This window comes from Artibeus jamaicensis, unplaced genomic scaffold (assembly GCF_021234435.1).
Source record: "Artibeus jamaicensis isolate MK-2021 breed Jamaican fruit bat unplaced genomic scaffold, CSHL_Jam_final scaffold_754, whole genome shotgun sequence".
Lineage (NCBI taxonomy): Eukaryota > Metazoa > Chordata > Mammalia > Chiroptera > Phyllostomidae > Artibeus > Artibeus jamaicensis.
Window position 1 is genome coordinate 3,263,094 of NW_026522054.1, and position 24,232 is coordinate 3,287,325.

At 42.1% G+C, this 24,232-nt stretch overlaps 1 protein-coding gene across 1 annotated transcript in view; it reads left to right on the plus strand.

The window, feature by feature from the left end:
* Positions 1–24,232, plus strand: part of SMYD3 (SET and MYND domain containing 3) — a 460,068-nt gene that overhangs the window by 88,345 nt on the left and 347,491 nt on the right. The window contains exons 3-5 of the mRNA XM_053659583.1: positions 2,779–2,886; positions 4,416–4,473; positions 8,076–8,212. Of these exons, the coding sequence (XP_053515558.1) occupies positions 2,779–2,886; positions 4,416–4,473; positions 8,076–8,212 (303 nt within the window). The remainder of the gene's footprint in view (positions 1–2,778; positions 2,887–4,415; positions 4,474–8,075; positions 8,213–24,232) is intronic.

The following is a 24,232-nucleotide window of genomic DNA, read 5'->3' on the forward strand; positions in this document are numbered from 1 at the left end:
ATGTTCCTGCTCCATGTGTCCCTTCCCCCAACTCACACCTGTGGGGAAGAGGTGAGGACATCTTATATGTCTCTCCAATAATTTCTATACACCTTGAGTTCTGGACATCATTCCACATTTCTTTTTGGGGCCCCCCTCTTGGCTGCACCCTATATCCTGCCCACATAGCTAGTCCACTAGGGCACCTCTCGGTCTATGAAAACTTTCCCCTTGAAGTTGTGGTTCTCCCCTCAAAAAACAATAAAAAAAAACTGTCAATACTCTGGTTTCCTCTCAGTGCAGATGACAGTGAATTCGTTCGCTTAACTCACACTCATTCAAAGACCAGATGAAGGAAGGAGAGTGTGTAGGTGGGCCTAGTCGGTGCACGCCCGCCTCACTTCCCAAAGGATGGCCATTGCAGGTCCGCAGGTCTTTCTGTTAACTAACACACGCGTGTGTCTTTAACACAGAGCTTTTTTAGAACTCCTGCACCGCTTAAACATTCTACTCCGAATCACTAAACAGAGCCCTCACTGTGTAGTGTTTTTCAAACTTATTTGACAATGCAACCACATTTTTTTCGGGAGCTCGCACATGTTGGTAATTGCTAATTGCTATTCCGAGACTAGCCCCCTGAACAATAGAAACATTTTTTTCCCCGCTGAGTTATATTTTAATGTTATGCCTTTTGGGGAGTACTGACATTAGAAGGAGCTCTATGAAAGGCCATTAGCATTGTTGAAGGCATTGTCCAGTGTGTTGATTAGCGTTCTCAGAATAAATTCCTCCTGTGATTTAAGGCTTGGTAAAGCGATGTGTTTTCGTTTTTTTGTCAGTTGAGATTTATATAAGCCATTATGCCTTTTTTTTTTTGCCTTGCCTCTAAGGCAACTCAAATAAATGTAGCACACAACACGGTAATTATTGCGCTCTCATGTTTAGCATACTAAGAATTCTTACCCTCCCCCTTTATTTACACAGCTTCGTCTAGTTAGAGCCCAGCTGTTGAGCTTTGCTTTCTTCGTCTTTACTGTTGGGAATCTACCATTTGGGTCATTGTGAAAATCATATGAAATATTCTTTTTCCATTGCTTAGTCATGTGCCCGACACACTGTAGAACGTTCAGTAAATGCTGTAGGACTTTTTAAAAATTTTCACATTTTCTAGTTCTAATTTTACAACCATATTTCATACACATCTTTACCAGTTCAGTCTTATTTAGAAGTGAGAAGTATAAATACTAAAAAAAAAAAACAAACCCAAAGATGATAAGCATCACATTAAGAACATTGGTGTAGTGGATGGGAAGGACTGACGTGGGGTAACCGGGAATAGAGTTGGTGAAAGAGGTGATGTGTCCCCGGTCAACGGTGTCTCCAGGATTTGGGTAATTAGGGAAGTAGCAGCAGACAAACACACCTCCACCCAACAACTCGATGCCTTTCTGAGCAAAATGCTAGCTTGAATTTGAATCTGAGTCACAGTTTCAAAGTAGCTGCAGCTCTCTTAGCATTTTTGGTTGTGTTGCATGTTTGTGCGTAAGTGGAAAAGAGCGAGTTCCTCCCAGGGGTGTTTATAGGCCCAGAAGTTGGGAAGCAGACTTACAATTTCTTAAATGTGAAGTGTTGTGAGTACCAGGCCTTTTGGGGATGAGCTAGAACAGACTGGGCATTTGGTCTCTGTCTCCCACTCACCAGGGACACATGTGAGGTACTCTGGGTTTTATTTTCAATGGGTGCGACCCATGTGAGGGGAGGCGTGGCGTGTCTGAGGCACAGGGCAGAGGGTTCACATCCTTCCCTTCAGCTCTCCGACCGCTACTGTCCAAAGGCCAGTGAGCTGGCTCGCTGGTCCCTCAGCCATGGCCGCACACGGCTGGGGTCCTGGGCTCAGTGACGTATAATTTGTCATCCGAGCTACCCTTTTCCGAATGAAAGGGGGCACTGTTAGTAATTAGGCCAGGACAACGTAAATAAAACAGTCCTGGGCAAACTGGACATTTGGGCATTTTAGCTAATAACCCCTTTTCTGCCTGCTCTTCAAAAACGAAGAGGTTTTGTGTTTTGTGTTACGTTCAGCCCTCCTGATGGGCCTCTGCTCACTGCAGTAGCAGAGACGTTCAGAAGACCCTCTCCCCTGCCTTGATTTTTTGAACCATGTGTTTTATTTTCTGATTCGGGGTGTGTTTTCTTTTTGTATTCAAAATCACTACTATTGAATCCTATCTAATCAGCTATCAGACTGTCTCATAAATTATTTAGTCAGTCCTAATGATTCTTTCTTTAGACTCCACCAGCCAGGTAATACCCGGGGGGCAAATGAAGGGGCAGAAGGGAAGCGGCGGCTCTCAGCGCCGATGCCCAGTCGCACTGCATACCCGGCAAAGGCCGAACCCTGGATCCTTCAGGCTTTTACAACATTGCTCTCATTTTTCAGTTTTTTTAAAAAAAAATATTTTATTTATTTATCTTTAGAGGAGAAAGGAAGGAGAGAGGGAGAGAAACATCAATGTATGGTTGCCTTTCATGCATCCCCTGCTGGGAACTGTCCTGCAGGGAACCAGCCCACAACCCCGGTATGTGCCCTGACTGGGAATCGAACAGCGATTGTCTGGTTCACAGGCCCGCGCTCAATCCACTGAGCTATACCAGCCAGGGCTCTCATTTTTCAGTTTTGCAGTTATATTTAGGCTGTTGCAATTAAATTAATGTTGGTAACTCTCAACGTTCAAAACCAGTGTAAACGAAAGTTAAACTTGTATGCCTTGTATGCCCTCCCCACCCTTGTCTTAACAGAAAAAAGCTTGGCCGGACCACAAGCGGGAATGCAAATGCCTTAAAAGCTGCAAACCCAGACACCCTCCGGATTCTGTCCGACTGCTGGGAAGAGTCGTTGTCAAACTTGTGAGTATGGGACTTGTACAATATTCTTGGGTTTTAATGTGGCCAAAGCGCTGGCAGTCGTGTGTACTATTCTTATTTGAGGCTAGAAGGTGGGTCACCCCAGGGAGTGCTCGTGTCCACACACGCAAGACCTCAGTGGCTGTGACAGTGGGCACGGCCCCTCCCTGAAGGCCCTGAGTATCATCTCCCGGGACTGGGGGCACGAGGTCCTCTGCGCGTCGCACGAGATATTCGTGACGTCCGCTCCGTTGCCTCGATGACTTTTGTACTGTGCACACATGCACAGGGTATGTATTTACAGTTTTTTCTGTTGCTCCTTCAACTGAGATTGCAATTTGATGATAATTAATCTTACCTGGAAGAGTACTTACTTTTTTACTTACAGTCGAGATTCAGCAGAGTTGTCCCTGCAGTTCTTTTCCTTGCTCTGCTAAAACAGCTAGTGGATTCTGTGAAATCCCCCTGGGGTGACCCCTGACCCCCGTATTTTGGGGCCAGGCTTCAGCAGGCATATCTCTTTCTCAAATAATTGCAGGCTCTCCTGTCCTGTTTTTTTTTTTAATTGACTTTTTTTTGGCTATAAAATTTTATAGGGGTTTTTAAGGATGTCAAAGTATGATTATATCTCCAGAAGTAATAGTGTTATATATAATCTTAATTTAAAAAAAAGATTTGCATTGGGCCTTCTCGGTGGACTAAATATACAGCACACATACTTACTAGTATTTTCAAATGCGTGCCTTGTGTTCCACTAATAAATACATGTTTATTTCAAAGCATTAATAAATTCAGAGCAACTTTGTCTTTCCGCATTACTTTAACCACTGGACATGAAAAGTACAATGACTATTATATTTGAGTGTGAACATTTTTCTATTTTATTAATAGTGCAAAGATAGAGAATCACGGGTGGGGCAGAAATGGGTTGCTTCTGAATCACCCGGGGTCCTAGCTCTCAGTCCCCACCCCAGATCTACTGAAGCAGGATCAGGTGGAAAGCAGTTGGGTCTGTAGTTACTTCCTGCCGAGCACTTCCTGTTTCCTGGCCCTGGGGCAGGTGCTTCACTGACGTGTCTCACGTCATCCCCGACAGCCCGGTGGTCAGGCGCTGTCATTACTTCTTTGTTCCAAATCTGGAGATCGACTCCTCTCGACCCAGGTTTCAGTAACCTGCCCCAGGTCGTACAGTCTGTAATAAATTATTGTATTTTTATTCATCATCTTTGCTCTTTATGGTAATTTTTAACAAAATCCTAACAGCGACACAGATTGTGTGAATAGAGCTGGGGGAAAAGACAAAAGTGCGCAAACCTGTGAAGGAACTTTGCATTTGGAAATTGAAGGGGTGATCGTGGCCACTTTTAAAGTTGTTACTGCTTAGTTCAACTCAAAGTGACGAAGAGAAGGAATGTACGGTGTAGGATTTTTTTTTAAAATAGACTTTGATTTCAATGTCTAAAGATACTCATATTCCTTTAAATACTGGAAAACTTGAAATGGTTTTTGGTGTCTTTCCCTTTACTTCATAGATGGGAGAAACCCCCTCTGAATCGGAGAAACTTTACTCATTTTATGATCTGGAATCAAGTAAGTGATTGCCTACCAGCGTCCAACAAAAAATTCCTGTCATTGATTTGCTGAGCTGGTGAATTGCTTTGTTTTTTTTTAGTCTCTCTGTTATGTGAGGATAATCTTTAATTTTTTTTAAGCATACATATTTAACTTTATCATTGTCATTTAAAGCTTGATTTTATAAAACAAAAAAGGCCTTTTTAAGAATTCTGCATCACCAAAATTTAAGCAGTAGATATGGCAATAGCTTTGTAAGTATGAATTATATACATTAAATCAAGTAATCGGAGATTTTATTATTTGAGAAAAATCTAACATTAGCTTATTTAACATATTCCGAGGTAGCTCTGGCTGAAAAGGAGTTCATAAAGTGCCAGGTTAGGCGGCGAGGGGAGTGTCACCTTCAGTGACACTCAGGTGAGGGGAGTGTCACCGCCCATCCAGTTGACACAGTTACTTTTTCCCTCCCTTCCTGTCTTCTTCCCACTCTTGGTTTCTTTCTGGTGCCAGGGAAGAGGGATGCGAGCAGGGTGGGGCTGTGCTGTTGCAGGGACCATTCAGGGTCAGCGGTCCTTTAGATGGTGAGGAGAGGAGCTATACAGGTGACCGAGGCCCTGGGCAGCCTGGAGTGCTGTTCTTCTCCCGAACCTCCTGGTACGGGCCCCACCGTGTGGGAATAGTGAAGGGCTTTCCAGATCTGAGCGTTAAGTAAACGTAGGGTTTATATTTTCTTCATATTGGCACAGCTCCTCTTCACTAGCAGGCTGTGAATGACTTGCACCCCACATAGCCAGAGCTCATAGACTGAGTTGGCCACACACTTTATGTTCCTGGGTGGCGGCAAATCTCATGTAGACTTATGGCTGTTGGATCCTGAGTGCCAATGCCAGTGAATTATTATTTGAGACTCACCCATCGTTAGAGAGACAAAAATCAAAACAACAGTGTGATAACCGTCTCACACCCATTAGGATGGAAACTGTCAAAAAAAAAAAAAAGGAAGTAGCGAGTGTCAGAGAAGAGGTGGAGAAATTGGAACCCTTGAGCACTGTTGGTGGGGATGCAGAATGATGTGGCTGCCATGGCCAACGGTGCAGAAGTGCCTCAAAAAATCAAAAACAGAATCGCCATGTGACCCTGGATTCTGGCGTCACACTCACAAGAATTGAAAGCAAATGTTCATTCATATTTGTAGCAGTGTTATTGTATTATTCACGATCGCTGAGACACAGAAGCAGCCCAAGTGTCCATCGATGGATGAATGGATAAGCAGAAGGTGATACACACACACACACATTATTCACCCCCGAAAAGGAAGGTGATACTGACCTTTGCTGCAACATGGGTGAGCCTTGACGACATTGTGCTTGGCGAAGTAATAAGCTAATCACAAAAAGACAAATACTGTATGATTCCACTTACATGGAAGTACTCAGACTGGCCGAAATCATAAAGACAGGAAGTGAGATGGTGGTTAGCAGGGCGGAGGGCAGGGATGACTGGGAAGTTACTGTTGAGTGGTTACTGAGTTGCAGTTTTACAGACTGGAAGGGGTCATGGAGATGGGGCAGTGGTGATGTTTTTGTATCACAGTGCGCGTGTATGTGACACTACTGTACCCTTAAAAATGGTTACAGTGGTCAATTTTATGTTTTATATATTTTACCACAAGTTCAAAAAGAAGAAAAAAGAAGTCACAGGGTTATTCGTTCTGTTGAACAAGTAATTTAAAGAAAACGTGTAGACCTGACGTGAGCAATGGAGTTATGCTGTGTCGTTCAACTGATACCTCTTTTCAAGTTCTAACAGAGAGCTAATTAGTCATTTTGCTCTTGACATGTTACTGCTCGGTAATTAACACCTCTTGCGGTGAGTTTCACTATTAGCATTAGCCCTTCAGCTGCAGTGGCCTACACACTGCCTTAAGTGAAATGCTCTCCAACAGTATGAATTGAATTGTGCATGCTTAGCCTTACCACCTTTTTGTGGTATAAATTAAACTGAGTTTTTCAAAAACGGTGAACTTTTGATCTTCTTTTTCTTATATGATTCCCTTTGGCATTTCATGTAATAATGGCTTGTTGATGATGAACTCCCTTATTTTTACCTTATTTGGGAAGTACTTTATCTGCCTTTCCATTCTAAGTGATAGCTTGGTTGGATAGAGTCATCTTGGATGTAGGCCCTTGCTTTTCATCACTTTGAATACTTCTTGCCAGTCCCTTCTAGCCTGCAGAGTTCCTTTTGAGAAATCAGCTGACCGTCTCATGGGAATTCCTTTGTAGGTAACTCTCTGCTCTTCTTTTGCTGCTTTTAAGAATCTTTCCTTATCTTTACTCTTTGGCAGTTTAATTATGATGTGCCTTGGTGTGGTCCTGCTTGTGCCCATCTTTCTTTGGGACTCTGTGCCGCCTGGACTTGTATGTCTATTTCCTTCACCAAATTAGGGAAGTTTTCTTTCATTATTTCTTCAGGTAAGTTTTCAGTTTCTTGCTCTTCCTATTCTTCTGGCACCTCCATGATTTGGATGTTGTTACATTTAAAGTTGTCCCAGAGGTTCCTTAAGGAGTCTGTCCTCATTTTTTAAAAAATTCTTTTTCTCTTCTTGCTGTTCTGATTGAATACTTTTTTTTCTTCCTTGTGTTCCAAATGGTTGATTTGATTCTTGGTTTCCTCCCTTCCCCTGTTGGTTCAGGAACAGAATCACAGACATGGAGATTATTTGGAGGCTTATCAGTTGGGAGGGAGAAGGGGCAAAGAGGGGGGAAAGGTGCAGGGATTAAGAAGCACAAACTGGTAGGTACAAAGTAGACAGGGGGAGGTAAAGAACAGTATAGGAAATGGAGAAGCCAAAGACCTAGTATATATGACCCATGGACATGAACTAAGTGGGGAATTGCATTAGGGAATGGGGGTACCTGGTGGAGGGGGGAAAAAGAGGGACAACTCTAATAGCATAATCAATAAACTATATTTAAAAAAGTAAAAAAGGTGAACTTTTTTCTTCAGTGTCAGTTGAAGCAACATCGTGTCTTGTTCATGCAACCAGGAGATAACCTGGAAGCTGAGATTTCTGTGATCCAGGTTTTCCTGTTGATATACTTTCTAACGATAAATTTGAACCATTTGAATGTTAGCTTAACTTTTTAGTACTCACTTTCAGGGTTTGTTTTTTCTTTTTCCCTGTGAGATGCTGCTGCTTCTCAGTCGTGACCTGGTTATAAATTATTTTGTGGAAACATCTGCTTACATTCACTACTTCACAAGCATTTATCATGGTTAGAATGCGTGCACAGGATGATGTAGAAAATCTGGGGATGCATATAAATCTGGGGATGCATATCTTTACTGGTTTCTTAAATGTTTTTTCATCTGTACGTGTGTTAATTTTGTTTCGATAGGTTTTCGATCTTGTAGATAAACTTTCGCAGAATTGAATTGCTAGCGTATGCATCACGGTTTGCAGTTGTCAGAAACTGAAAAGATATGTGTTTGCTCTTTGTCGGAATGGAATCCAGGCAGGAAGTACCTGCTTTAACAGTTCCCTTTGGACACCTAAAGATTGCCCATTAAAAGTTCACTGTGCGATTGTGCTGTTTATTTTCTCTTTCACAAAGACGTGAGCAAACTGACTGAAGATAAGAAAGAGGGCATCAGGCAACTTGCCGTGACATTTCAACATTTCATGAGAGAAGAAGTACAGGACATGTCTCAGCTGCCGCCTGCCTTCGACATTTTCGAAGCCTTCGCAAAAGTAAGTGTGAGGTTCGGTGTCTTTGCTAACGCCGTAAACCGACCTTGAACTCTTCATTTTGGTGTCGATCCTTGGAAATCCTGTCTCATGTCACTCTCCTACCTTCATGTGTAAAGAATGAAAGAATGCATCACTTATATTGGAACAGCTATTACTTTTAATATTTTATCAGTATTCTTATTACGGACCCACATACATTGTTCACTGACGTGTAACATGCTGTTTTGCACTTTGGTAACAAAATTTGTGAGGGTTCTAGTAGTACCCGCAGGATTTCTGGAGGGGCCGCTGCAGAGTGACCATCTGGTTGGAGGGACAGCCTGAAGGGATTTGCCTGAAGCTTCCTCTGCACAGCAGCTTGTGTGCACACGCGTGTGTTTTAGATTGTGCGTTACCTGGGGATGTGTGGCTGAGTGGAAGGAGAGGTGTGAGGTGCGAGGAAAGTGATGCTGGTCACCGACACTAAGGAAGGTGGCCGCGGGGTAGGGGGTGCATTGCAGATACTTGTTAGTGGGGCCCTGGACACGGGCAATTATTACATGTTCATGAAAAAAGCAGGCAAGTTCATCTCTGCCGTCTCTTTGTTACGTTGATTGTGGAAGAGAAGCTGCGTGTCTCCGTGAGCCCCCCTCTTGCTTCCCACCCCACAGTTTTTATTTCCCTGCTTCTATCTTCACACACAGTTTCCCAGTAGATTTCAAACTGGGTTTATCTTGGCGTGACAGTTGCAGTGGTTCAGTTTACTGATCGAGTTCTAAACATTTCCTACAAATACAGAAAATGCATATATGAATAACAATAAAGATAAACTTAAAATCCGAGAGAATGACGGAGGACAAATTTGAAGAAGACACCAAATAGTATGAAGGTTAAGGGATGTTCTCAGACAAGTCAGTGGAAGTCCCTCAACCGCAATGTCCTCGTCTGTGCATGGGAAAAGTAAAAATAACATCAAACTGTACAGATAAAGCACATAGAGTGTCTCCCAGCACTGCTGCCCGCCACTCCCAGCTCTGTTCACTGTGAGACTCGGATGTTTCGCATCCCTCTGTGCTGCCACAGAGAAGGCCGCCTGCAGCTGATGATGAATGCGAGTCTCGGGTGGTTACAGCTGTGCCCCGGGCTGATGTGTCTCCTGAGATGCTGGGAATTACCTACCTTGTTTAAGAAGAAATTTTGCAAACAGGAAAGAGTACCTTGTCTGTGGCGGCTGGCTTGGTTTCAGCCTGTAGCTATCGTGGACAGAACTCATATACTCTTTGCTGCATTCCTAACAACTGCATGGCTTCCCAGTAGTTCCTTGGGATACCACGAAGGAAATGCGGAAACAAGCTTTCTCTAATGAATGAAATGTTTCTCACACATGCATCTTAAGAAGATGGAATTAAATCTAAAAGTCATCCAGTTGTCATGGTCTATACACTGAAACGATGAGGAATGTATAGTGTTTCTCTGTTGCATCCTTCAGAACGTTTGCTGATAATTGGTAATGGTTATTAATGACCTAAACTTTGTGACAGTAGTTCTGACGGTGAGCTTATTTTCTAGGCACAGAATATAGGTTTTAGAAAAATGTATTTACTTGTTTTCCCAGCCTGGTAACTTCCTGTTCTAAAAATACATTTGGTAGACTAGAAATGTGATACGATCTGGAAAAGAAAGCAGAAAATGAACTAGTTGCATAAAACGTTTCAAAAACAGGCAGTAAATTGGAAGCAGCAAGAATAAAAGTGACCTTCCTGGCCACAAAATGTGTCATTGTTAGTGTTTCCACAGCTCGGCAAAGTACTTTGTAACTTCATAAAATTGTACAACTGCCAGGGAGGTTTTTGATTAGAAATTCTACATCTGTTTGAGAAGATGTTCCCTCCTTTTTTCCTTTCAAACAAAATAATAATCCTCCTGGTAGCATGTTATTTTTATTCTTTAGGGCACGTCTGTGACCTCCAGAACTTGCCTGTCCAAACTCTAATTTTTTTTAAAGATTTTATTTATTTATTTATCTTCAGAGCGGAAGAGAAGGAGAGAGGGAGAGAAACATCAATGTACAGTTGCCTTTCGTGGGTCCCTGCTGGAAACTGGCCTGCAGGGAACCAGCCTGCAACCCTGGCATGTGCCCTGACCAGGAATCGAACTGCGACTGTCTGGTTCGCAGGCCCCCACTCAATTCACTGCGCTACACCAGCCAGGGCCCAAACTCTAATTTTTGATGCTATCATTGGCAGCTGGTTTTGCAACGTACAGTGTGATTGCATAGCTCTGAAAGTGGGGGTTTTAGAAGGTGTTTTTTTGGACTGTGATACTTAAATTTTACATTCAATTTGATTCTTAGTAAATTTCTTTTATTGGAGAGTTTTTTTTTTCATTAGTGTAACAATGGAGAATGTGTTAAAACAAGAATCTTGCCAATTCATAGTATGAAAAGAAATAGAAACAGTATTTTTCATTGAGATACATTAGAAATGAGACAGAAGAATAACGATTGTATTCAAGATTAGATACTTGCATTTGGCTGGTATGTGCCATTAGATACATAGAGTGTTAATAGATGATCTGTGCGATACTCCGCCATGACCTCCTGGTTTTAGTGGTGTTATTTATCAGCACGGAGGGAAAATTACGAAGTAACTGTCCTTTTATTTGCTGAGGAACAGTGTACCTCAGTAAGAAACAATAACAAGTTGTTCATGATATATTAAGTTTTTAATTTTCAGGTTTCAGCTCGGTCGGCCCTCATTCTGGATATGGTGGCATTTTATTACTTCAGAGTTGCTGGTAGGCTAATTTGTGGGAAGAATATTACCTTTGTTGGTTGGAAAGGTCGGGTATGTGTGTATATTTGCCCCTTGAGGGTTTCAAGTTCCTACAGGACCAAATTTTAGAGCTTTTTGTTGATCAGCTTAGTTGGGTTTCCCCACTGTCGCTTGCTACAAAGTAGTAAAGAAAGCAGTCTTTTGAATTAATAACGTGATGAATTATCTAATTACAAACCGATGTGAAATGGCAGTGTGATAACTTTGACTGCATCACTAAATGATCCCAGTGACTGATCAGATGTTTCTGGGTTCCATTAAGGAAAAATATGCCATTAAATATTTAGTACAAAAAGCAAGCACGCACACCAGGATAGCTAACCTCCAATCACTGGGTTGCATGTGTCTGTGTATTTGGGGGTAGCTGCCGGGCGAGAATCTCTCTCGTCTGCTTGGAACAGCTGCTGGAAGACTTAGTTACTGGGATTGTACCTCTTTTTTGTTTAAAGTAAAGCAGGCAGACCCTGGCATTCTAATTACCAAATGCTGATGCATTTACAATAGATTGACTCTCCGAGTAGATTCCGGAGACAATTATTCTCAGGAATGTTCTTTGAAGTTAAGTGACATTTGTAGGACACTTGGGCTTTCTAAACAAAACAAGTCATGTGTTTCAATGATGATATTTACCATGTTCTTCATTTTTAGCCATTCAGTGAATATTTCTCTTCATTTTATGTGTAAATAACCCGTGTTGAGTTGGTGTGTATTTATCATAGTTAGAGACCAGATGCCAGCTAACTTCTGAAGTTGGAAGGATAATTAGTAAATTCTTAATCAGCATTTTTATTTATGCCTGTGTTGGTCAAGGTTAATTACTTATATGAGGCTAATGCTTTGATTAAAACTACTGATGGATAAAGATGTTTGTCAAGCCTTGTTACCTCACCTGTTTGAGTGTATCACTTGCCATTAATTCAGATAGAGGTGATGTTTTTAAATGATAGCATGTTACTGTGAAGTGGTGGCAGTTACTTTCGTTGCTTCTGACTCCCCTTTAGTGACAAAAAACCTCGACCGGAGTACTCTGTTTCCCTACTAGAATGTGGCTTTCTTAGAGCCAGGAATTACATTTTATTTATTTCGAATTCCATGAAAACTGTACCTCTTCAGTTTTATGGAGTACACTTTATCCAGTGCATTCAGAAGTCAGTACATTGCTGTAAGCATACAAGACTGTGTAGAAAGAAGCCTTTGTCATGGTGAAATTAAAGAAGTTCAGTGAGTTAGTTGACAGCTCAGAATCTCAGAGGCTGACTTTACCCTCAGTTCTTTGGGAAGTGGTGGATCATTACATTGATTACTCTGGGGTTAGCCAACCCTTTCTGTAAAAGCGCATATAGTCAGTATTTTAGGCTTTGTAGGCTGAGGCAGCGTGAATTATTACCTCGTGATGGTGGTTTGCATTGCTCAGTGAGGGGGCTGTTTACGGTGCGCGCGGCCGCTCCTTACCTCTGCCCCGAGAGCCGCCAACTTCCGTGGATGCCATGTAAGTGGACGGGTGTGGCTGTGTTCCAATAAAACTTTGTAGACACTGAACACTGACTTGCCTATAATTGTCACTTTGGCTCACCTGTCATTCTTTCTATTTTTCTCCCAACTGTTTACAAACGTAAGAACACATTCTTGGCTCGTGGGCTGTGCTGAACCAGCTGGTAGGTCGGAGTTAGCCTGTGGGCCATGGTTTGCCTACCTGTAAGTTATAGTTTCTAAGCCAAAAGCTTTTGTAATTTTTTTTTGCGCTCAGTAGGAAACGGATTAGGGCATCAGACATTTCTCTAATTAAAAAAGTAGGCTGGGAAATAGTTTGTCCACCACTTTCTGACAAAGCATTAGTTCTGCAGTTTCGTGTTGCCGGTCACATTTGTGAGCACACTGGGTGGACAGCGACTGTTTCCTGAGTTTCCTTTTCTACTCCTAGAGCATTCAGTTCAGTAACTTAGAAACGTTTTAACTCAGTAATGCAGTAGCGGACAGAGAGAGTTTCATTTAGGTTAGGAAGAAATAAAATAATAGTCAAGCAGAAGAAGATGCATATTTCATGAATGTCTTCCATACATTATCATCCCTGGTTTTTTGTTTTTCTTAATACAGGTGTCATGTGCTGTTGTTTTTTCTTGAAATGAAATGTAATGATACAGTTTTCTAGTAGAATTATTTTGGCTGCATGACTCAGGTTCTGAAAGTTTTGTTTGATTCTTCAGATCTCTTTCTTAGATCACGGGGTGAACTTGAAACTGTGGTTCAACTAATTCTTTTCGAATGAGAAGGACCACTTAGGAAACAAATAAAATGGAGGTATAATAGTAATAGTAGTAATTATTGTGAAACCTCTCTGTTAAATTTTGTAACAGGCAGAAACAATGATTTTTTTCAGTGACAGAAATTAGACATTGTTACTTGATGTGGAAAATAAGGTGACTTGATCATGTTATAAAGGTAAGCAGATGAATGAATTTGGAGATGGATTCTGTAGGCCAGATTAAAATAAAGTGTGTCCTGATCGGAGAGAAAATAGCCTCCTCCCCTCTGTAAGCCTCAATTTTCATTAAAATTTTTGTGTTCAGTACCTAATGTCACATGTGCAAAGAGATGATTTAAATGAGTGCCGTTTATAAAGCTCGATGGAGGAAGGTTAGAAAGGCCTGTCAGTTTAAGCCAGTGGATTATGGCTCCATATTTGGAAGAACTTGACCGTTAGAGCGGTTCAGGGACGTGCCGGGAAGAGTTTCATTCAGGGGTAGGCTCACATGTCAAGAGGAGTGATCTCCACGCATGTAAGGCAGGGCCAAATGATATGCAAATACACTTTGAGTTTGCGGATTCGTGGTAGATACACCGTGGAGGTCTGTAGTGTGTCTTCCCCCAGGATCTTTCATCCAGGTCCTGCTGAATCTTAAAGTTTCAGCTCAAACCTTTGGTGAAATCCACCGAACCAGGCTTGATCTTTCCCCTTCGTACAGTCAGTAGTCACTGGGGACTGTGAGTGTTCTCTCTCGTTAGTTAGTTCAGTGTCCTCATTTCCTGCGGTCCTACTGACGGGGAAAGCTTGGTGACGGGTCGTGTTACCCAGCTCCCTCGTGAAGTGTGGTAGAGACATGCAGTTTTAGGGCTGAAAGATCACACAAACTATTTGTGTGATAGCCTCCTCCTCCTCCTCCCACAATGCATCAGGTGTGGCTCAGAGAAGGTTTTGTAGTCATCTGGTGACAAGAAAAAATGCAAAACTTAGGTCTTTTGAGCTCATTCTGATGCTCTTTCTGTTAGTTGCTGCCCAGCTGTTCAAGAACTAGCTTCTAAGTCGAAGTGAAAATGGGACAAGCAAATGGAACTTAGCATTATGAACAACTTTTGGCAATATAGATTCCTTATATGCTTTTCCAGCTTTATTGAGATGTAATTGATATATAATATGTAAGTTTAAGGTATACAGTATATTGATTTGATATACTCATATATTGCAAAAAGATTCTGACTGTAGCGTTAGCTGATACCCTTACCACAACACCAAACTGCCATTTCTTTCTTTTTTGTGTGTGGAGAGAACATTTAAGATCTACTCACTTAGCAACTTTTAAGTATATATAATACAGTATCATTAGCTCTAATGACCATATCGCCCAACAGATTTCCAGAACTTACTTATTTTATAGCTGGAAATATGTACCTTGGATCAATACCTCCTCATTTCCTACACCTTCCTCTAATTCTTATATTGAAGGTTAATGGTATAAAGCCAGAAAATTAAGAATAAATTACACCGTAGGATTACTCTTACCAGCATGTGAAACTACATTCGATTGGTCTCTACAGTGATGAGTGTCCATCTGAGAGATTCCCTCTGGCCGAGTTTAAATGACTGTGGCTTTCCAAACCAGCCGCATGACCCTCCCTTCAAATAGATAGTCCATCGTACGCAGAACCGCCGCACTGTGTACCGGACGTCGTGCGGATCTGCCTTCCATTCCTCGTTTCTCTGTGTCCCATCCTCACCAGGCCACCAGGGGGTGTCAGGCGCTGGCCTTTGTCTTGCATCAGTAGCTCAAGGGGTAATCGAAGGGCTTCTTACAGTTTCCTCATGTGCACGACCCAATTTTATTGGTATGTTTTCTACTCACAAGATAACAAATATAACCTTATCTCCTATAATAGTTTCATTCAGGGGTAGGCTCACATGCCAAGAGGAGTGATCTCCACGCATGTAAGGCAGGGCCAAATGATACGAAAGGCACTTTGAGTTTGCGGATTCATGGTAGATACACCATGGAGGTCTGTAGTGTGTCTTCCCCCAGGATCTTTCATCCAGGTCCTGCTGAATCTTAAAGTTTCAGCTCAAATCTTGGTGAAAGCCACCTAACCAGGATATTTTCAGGTTTCCTTTGAATTATTGTTGATACTTTTGCAGGTGAGGAAATGCTTAAGGTCTCATGATTTAAATGGAGGAGCCAGAGCACCGACTTGGCTCTGTTGATTTCCGAGATTTTCCCACCCCACCATGTTGCGTTCTGTGCTGTGTTAGTTCTGTATTGGAGCTCTCATTATGAACAATTAGAAGCCTTAGGAGAAAAATTCAGAGCATGAGAAATGAGAGTATTTGATAAGATTTCTCTCACTAGTGCTCAAGTACTGCTACAGGCAAAGCTTCACCTCATTTCATCAGGACACCTGTTACCCCTCACACAGGGGCTGCCCCAATTCTCCACATACCTCTTCCTCGTCTGCTCTCATCTGACGTGCTGGCGGGGTGGGCGAAAGGAGGGGGGTCCGTATCAAATGATCCTAAACCGAGGCTGCAGCTCATTCCACGTGAACACAGAGACGACTGGAAGGGAATGTGCATGGAACCCACTGCTGTTTGAAGTCTGGATTCTACAGCCTCGAAGTACTGAATATTAAAGCGTTAATTATTCAAGAGCCTTCAATTCGGATCTATCTTGTTTTCCAGCTATCATTGGATGTGGCCCCCCCCCACAACAAGTCTATAAATATTGCATTTGCAGGTTAAGACATTTTATAATACAATAGAATATATATGCAGTATAGAAAAAAACTCTCTTTGGCCTCATTGGAATCTCTTTCTTATACAGGTGTATTTTTTTATCTTAAATTTTATACCTGATATTAATGCTATAGGCAAATAATTGAGGAATATTATTTTCGAATCAATATTTGTCAAGTAGCAGCAAAGTATTGGAACTTCGCGTGACCAGACTTGGCAATTGTGGGCCCTGTTTCATGTTTTAGTTGCTATTGGGTTTGAATTTTGATGCTTATGTGAAAGATTTATCGAGGCACAGTTAATGCAGAGCTGTTATGAAATTGGGATCAAGATTAAGAATACTCATTTATAGCACTTTCTCTTCCACCCTCCTAATGCCCACGGGTGGCAGCCTTTTGTTGAAATAACAGACCCAATGCAGTATCTGGGGCGTCGCCTGTGACTTGCTGGTTGATGTCCTGAGATGGGTTTTGTCCTTCACAGCCTTGCCGAGGCTCTCCATGTTTCAGGTTTCTAGCAGAAGTTGGTAAGGGGCATCGTTGTGGCGCCTGCGACATCTTCTGTGATCGCACGCGTCTGTGGATTTCCTTGTTTTCTGTGTGCCCGGGTTCCCATAGGACAGTGCCTGCGAAACCCCAAGTACACAGCTCGTAAAGTGTGATGCTGTTCAACCTTCAACAGTCTTTCCATTGGCTTCTGTGGCATGACTGGCCCCCAATTCTCCTTTGCCTTTCTTACCATTTTATTTAAAAATTATATTAGCTGGTTCTTTTGTTTTTTAACCTGTGTAATGACAGTATTCCACTGTGATGGCTTGACTTGCTGCCTGTTTGCTGAGAATACTGAACCCTTCCTCTTCAGCCTTCTCTTTCTTCTTATCTCCAATCCCCTATGTTCTACTCTCTACCAACCATTGTCGTTGGCGCCTCCGATTCTTCCCTCTCACTGTCCTTCTCTATCCTGTTCCTGCTGCTTTTCAGATGTTGCTTAACTCTCCTCTTTTCTTTACGTATTCTTTTTGCCACTGGCCTGATTCAGGCCCTTTTTATCCTGCCTAATCTCTTTGCCCCTTATTCTTTCCCTGGACCTTATTAACTCATTCATATGTACTGCCACTAAATCTACGTGTATTTTAAAAAGCAGATGTGATCATTTGAACCCCCTGCATAAAGATGCCTTGATTCCTACTGCCAGTAGTTTAAAATCAAGGTTTGAAAATATGACACTTGAGGACCCAGCAACCTCATCCCACGCTCCTCTCCTGGATAGCTTGGATGGACTGTAACGTCAGGGGTGTAACGTTGCAGGGATTCAATCATCGTATGTTTTTTACCCACTTACATTGTTTCATTGTCGCTTCTATTATGTTTTTACGCCTTCACATTATTGCACTGTCACTGTGTCTGTTTAAGCTACCGAATCCTGGCGATATCCGAAACAGTGTTGCTCCGACGTTGGTAATGAATGGAGGCAGGCCAGGTACTGTCACTGGATAGGGAATTATTTTGACAGGGGAAAGCATGATTTTTTAGCCAATTTGTAAAGCTGTCTGTATATTTGAGAACACAGGAGAGCAACGAGTTAGCAAGGCCTGGTTAAGGCTGCTGCTGTGTATGTGTGTACGCGTGTGCCAGCGGAGAGGCGGAAACCACGGTGTGCCTTTGCCTCCCCGGAGGTAGTGTGCTGCTGTGTATGTCATTCTGATTTGACAGCGGAAGTTTAACTTTGAATGATAATCACCCGCAGTCACTGAGTGGGCTTCTGCTTTATTAACATTGCTGGGTTTGATAATCAAACAATTACAAGGATGTGATCAGACTTTGGAAATCTGTTCCTGGAAGATTTTCGTGTTGCTTGCTAACGGTTTCCAGGCAGGCTTCTAGCCTTTCTTTAGGTAATGATGATTGCTACAGAGGTAATTTTTGTGTGTGTGCTGAAAATATTTTTTCATATCAGTGAGGTTTGGATGATCTTTGTCACTTCTTACCTCCTCCAAGTCAACAATGAGAAGCTCACAAAGTCCTTTGCATTTTGTGGAAATAAGTCATTATGTTCTATAATTAAAAATGATTATCTTTCAGAGTAGTGGAATAGAGAAGTATTTTCCACATGACAAAGAATGTTTAGACTTGATCATTTGGGCATTTAAAAGTTCTTTTGAAAACAACATCAAGTTTCCAGTTATAAAATACAATGTTTTATGAGTGATCATTCACATATTTACTCATAGTTATCAGCATTAGTTGAGTAGGATTCAAAGAACTCCAAAAACTTGCCATTTTCATTTCCTGAACCATCAGTTCCTTTCCTGATCCTGAACTTGACATACACAGTTCCTTCTATCCTCCCTGGCAAACTCATTTTTTATTCTCCAAGATGCACTTCAAATGCCCCCTTTTGGGAAGCCTTTCTGATTTCCCTTAGACATGTCCCACTGTGCCAGGAGTGGGAGAGTGGAAGTATAAACTCAAAGCAGATTAAAAAAAACGAGATTGGGCACTTGGGTTGTTTTGTCCCTCTAGCCAGGCACTGGTGTCAGGAGCTGGCCAGGTTATCACTGAAGGGGACAGCGGAGTACTCCTGTCCACCAGAATCGAACTGTTGACGGCCGCATCCCTCAGCCGGCCGGCCGGAAGTCTGTCCTCCCATCCCTTTGTGCCATTCTCTCTGTGTGGGTCGTTGTGTCTCTGACCATCCTGGTCCTCTGTGAGGAGTCAAGGGATTCATGGGTTTTGAATGAGCACATCTGAAAAAGCTTCCAAGTTACTAATTACCGCTAATTATAGCACAGTAATAAACACCAGGATGCTTATTACAGGTGTATCATATAGAATACTTTTTCCTAACAGTCTTGCTTGTGAATTTAACTTCTATATCAGGTAAGCTCATTTGCTCATTTTTAAAAACCCGGACTTCCATATACTTTGCCTGTTTTTCCCCTAAAGCAGAATACACTTGTGATGAATTAATCTGCACACACCCCCTCATTTTCAGAGCTAATCGTTTCCTTAATAACCATCACCAAATTCTCGGGGCCGGCACGCTTCCTCCCCCAGAACCGGCTGGGGTCGCCTTGCTAAATTGCAGTGCGCAGGCGCACGGCTGCGGGGTTGGCCTCACAGCCTCTCGACCGTGAAGCCATGGCTTCTCCTTCCCCAAACCTAGCTACCATCCCTGGGGCCATTTCCACGTGAAAAACTATTCTGCCGTCCGGCGAGGGCTTTTCTAAGTAGAATTCGAAAGCCCAGGAACTTTAACAGATTTTTATATAAAAAAAACAAAAAAAATATTTGCCTTTCCCCACCAGCCCCCGCCCTCCCATTTCCACTCCCCTTAGTTCTCGTCCCTGTGTCCTTAACAGATTTTTAGATTGACCTCAGTAGCCACAGATGGTGAGAAGCAAAACAGAACGCTGCACATTTCTCCCTGATAAGTTGAGGAAATGAGGGTGGTGTTCACCCTGCCATTGACCTCCAGGACGCCGTTCAGTTCAGTGCTGACGTATTGGACGTATTGGAGCTTCGGGCTGTTTTATTTCCTTTCGTGATGAACTGGTCTGACCAGAGTACTATGTAATCCAAGTGCCCGTTCTTGGGTTTTAATCTGCGTATATTGTATACTGTGCCTTTCCATTCATCCTACAGTGTGGCAGTGTGTTTGGTAAGCACATAGTTTTACTAGAACTGGAGCTTATTCAGTGAAGTGGGAAGCCCAGCTGAAGAGTTTAGGCCGATATACTTGCTAACATTAAATATTTTTCAACAATTTACAAATACTGATTTTAGAAAGAACTTTGATACTTTATTGACTATATTACTAGATAATGAATGCCTTAAAAAACCTTTTGGTATAATTAAGCTTTTAAATGTTAGGCAAATAAGTAATTTACATTTTTCTAGATCGATACTAATTTAGGTGCTTGTTTTCACGTTGCTTTTTAGAATGTTGACTTGGTTCTTCCCATTTTTATTTTCATGTGAGAGCAGAATCCCAAGTATAAGAAAATGTGATTAATTCTCTCACAGTGAAGTCACTTAATTGTTCTTTGCCTAACAGCTGCTTTCTGTTCAGTACATTGAACATAAAATTGTAGAGTGCTCTGTGCTATCATAAATTTTAAATGCAAGCCATTCCTCCTTTTAAGTGTCCTGTGCTATCGTTATTTTGAATTTGTCAGTTTTTCTAGGCATTGCTGTTGCAGTTGGCCAGGAGAACGCTTCTGGAGCTCCCTTCATTTCTGGAGCAGGGTGGAGAAGTGGGGGAGCAGGCTCAACACAAAGCACCGGGACCCTCGGATATTTTAGATCAGAAAGAAACGGCTTACTACATTTGAGCTCAACCAGTTCGTGCTGACTGTCCACGGCACTATGTAGAAAAAAGAGATTTTCTGGCCCATCTGGTAGGAGACAAAAATGTATATAGAAATACAAATACGTAGTGATTTGGGGAGCTCCTTGAAAGCAGCACCATGGCTTACTCTTTCTTTCTTTTTATTAATTGTGCATGCCAAAATCGTTACATTGCAGGTGCTCAGAATATTCTGCAGCAGACCGTGATACCACGATAAGCAGTCTTGTGATGGAGGTTTTGTGTGGGGGCACCGTCAGATGTGGGCCTTCATGAAAGGCGTGCTACGTAGAGAAGTCCGTGCCGACTTCCAGAATTTAGGAGCCACTGTTCCCAGTAGGCCACTGGGGACCCTGGAACTAAGAATTAGATCGTTGTGACTCTGGATGCCAGAGGAGGAAGCAATCCAAACATTTTTTTTTTGCTCCTGGTTTACATTTCATGAATGTGACCATTTCTGGGTTGGAGCAGTTGATTTAATGGGGCGGTGAACACACAGTGCAATATATCCAGACGATGTATTATAGAATTGTACATCTGAGACCTATATAATTTTATTGACCAGTGTCACCCCAATACACTCAATTAAAAGGACCACAGTGAAAAAAAGAGATTTTCCTTGAAACTTGTGCCTGAGGCTGGTCCAGTGAGTCTCGCTATTCTACATACGGGCCCCCCCTCACCCTGATGGGCACCCCTAACTCACAAGAAGGTTTTCAGGTGGGAAGTGTGGTTCTTTGTTTCGCTTTTTGTTTTCTGTTTTTCTGAATAAACCGAGAAGGATCTACAAGAAGACAGGTAGAGAAAAAGCAGGAGCTGTGGTCCTGGTAGTTTGGGATCCAGGAGAGAAGAGAGATTCGAAAAGGAGCCATCTGGCACAGGAAGGTGCAGAGATGTCAGCAATGTCAGATGTCACTGAATTTAGCAATGAGAACGTCCCTGGTGCCATTTTTATTTTTCACGTGGAATGAAAGTAGGAAGACTTTGATTTTTCCGCTGTAGAATAGAAGCTGAGTTATTATGCGTTTGGCATTTTTATCAAAGTGATAGTTGCTTCTCAGAATGTATTCCTCCTAATGAAAAGCTGAGTTACCCTTTTTCACTCTTAGGGAAAAAATTGCCCCCCACCATATACGAACTCGAAATTACTTCTGTGTGGTTTGGTATGTTAGCCCATGGGTTCGAAAATCAGCCGGTACCGTTTGAATTATTTCACGAGGGACTACAAAGTCACAGTAATTTTGAATTTGGCGAAGTTGGTGACCATGTTGTGTCCTATGATGAAGCAGTCCGATGAAGAAGAGGATGGCTGAAATGGTCTCCTCTGTCCTTTGTAAAGCATAATTGTACATTATTAACCTTAAAAACTGGTGTACATGTTTAATATTGGGAGTACTTTAGACCTTAGAAAATTGGAGGTGAAGGTTTGTGTTTATGGATCCTGTGTGGTCACTTAAGTACTGTGTGGTTGCCTCAGTAGGCACTAACTCAGGTGATTATCCTGTGCGAAGCCCTACCTGGTAGTGGCTCCATCATGCTGTTAAAGCACCCACTTACCAGCAGGCGATGTGTAGGAGACGGAGACCAGATTGTGCTGTTTTGAATGGAGTGGCCATAAATGTTTATATTCATGTACAGGGAATATGGTTTTATTCATGAGCATTAAAACAGTAACTTCTCAGCTTAGGTTTTGAAAAAATATTTTAGAGAAAAAATAATGGCACAGAAATTTGTATAAACCTTTGATTTTGATCGGCAGTGCAGGCAGGTGCAGAGTATATTGTGTGGTACCACTGAGTGGGTTCCCCAGATCAGCACGGTACCTGGCTCCCCTTTCAACTTGGGCTCTTCACAGGCTTGAAGGGAATGAGAACTTGAGTAATTTGGTTTGTCATGGCTGAATGCTGCCATTGGCTGTCAGGAGTGGTTTATAGAAGTTGGGCTGTTGAACGTCATCCTCATTCACTAAGACAAGGTAATGAGGATGCTCCTTGACTTAGGATGGGGTTATGCCCTAATAAACTCATTGGAGGTTGAAAATACTGGAACTGGAAAAGGCGTGCAATACACCTGACCTGCCAAACACCTAGCTTGTACTCGCCTACCTTAAATGTGCTCAGAACATTTAAGGTAGCCTACCATTTTAAGGTAGCCTTTCATTAGCCCACCGTTGGGCTGAAACATCCTGCTGCTGCTGTCCAGCATCAAAGAGGGGGGCACACTGCTTTTCACTGGCCCAGGAGAAGGTCAAAACTCCAAATTCAAAGTATGTTTCCTACTGAATGCATATTAGCTTTACATCATTGGAAAGTCAAAAAATGTAAGTTGACCACTGTTAAGTCGGGGGAAATGTCATAGGACACACTGACTTTGTGTATTTTTTAAAGAAAAAGACTTTACAGTAGTTTTGATTCCTCAGATTGGATTTTCTAATTAACAATGCTGGGGTAATTAATAAGAAGTCAAACTTCAGTTAGAATTTTCCTTCTAAATATGACCATGGAAGCTTATCTGTTGGTTTAAATTATCTTCTTCAACTAGACATATTTCCTTTATCATCTCCTTAATATTCATTTCTTAGCATATTTATGGGAAAGTAGACCTTGTCTGCATATTATAAAATGGAGGCTGTCTGAGTTGACCATTAAAAATTCTTTTAATGTGATAAAGCTATGAAATTACCACAGCTCCTAGTATTTTATGTTAAAAGTACAATTTGTGTTGTGTCCAAGATAACAGGGAGTCCCTTATCCTCAGACTTGTGCTAAAATGAATTTTTATATAATCCTATTAATTTGTTGTTTGAGTTTAACATTCTTCTTGAGGCAAGTTTGTATCTTACAAGATTAGAATAAAATGTGAAACAGACTCTTTCAGTATTTTTTCAATAAATGAAATTTGTGCTTCACAAAATATGAGCCCTGAAAGACCCTTTTGGATTCAGCAATTACTGTGAGAGATTTAAGATACCTTCTCATAAGCTTGAGGCAACCTAGGAAAAAGAGAGTTATGTTAGACCATGGATATTTCTGTAAAGTTACAAACGTTCTCTACCCCAAAGAATTGTATCAAAATTTATCCTGCATCTGATGTGCCCATTGCAGGCATTCAGGCCCAAGCAGATGTGTGTTAGTGGTTCCGGGGTGAGCTGCAAGAGGGGGGGCCCAGGACAGTGAAAGTTTTCAACTAAGGTGAAAGTCATCTTTCACTGGTAGTTTTTTAAAAACACAAGCCTGAATCTACAGAGATGTATCACAAGGCTGTTCATCTGTTATCTCAGATACAAGGATGTTAATTTGTAGCCTGTGGCTCAGAAGCAGCAGAGGCATTGACAGAAAATAAAATTCAAGTTTAATGTCACAGATTTCTATAGTGACCATGCTCTAACGTAGGGCTGGCCGGTATCCCCCGCTTTTGGAAAGTTTATGTTATACCAGTTTGCCTTTTTGAAAGACCAACATTAGTACCTGTTTTCCTGGAGTGGAACAAACCCTCCAAAGAAGATTTTTGCTTTTATGGAGAAAAGGGCAAAAGGCAAAAACTAGCTTTCAGCGTTTGTTTTGCAGCAAGCCCTTGTATCTGCAGCGCACAACCCTGGCAGCGGGAGGGGCCCCGCCAAGCTCCTTGTCGGGGAACCTCACCCAGCATCTCAGCATCAAGCCGCCAGGACTTTGAATGTGTCTGAGCTCCTGTGCTTTTTCTCCACTTGCTTTGTGCTCTGTTAGCAAGTTGTTGCCTAAGGTATCACGTGAGCCTAAGAGCGCTCCTAAGGTCGTTACACTTGGCGCTTAACTAGACGTAATTAAGTGTTTCCGTTGTGGTGAATGAGTGAAAGGCCTTGCACATGCATCGAGTTTTGGG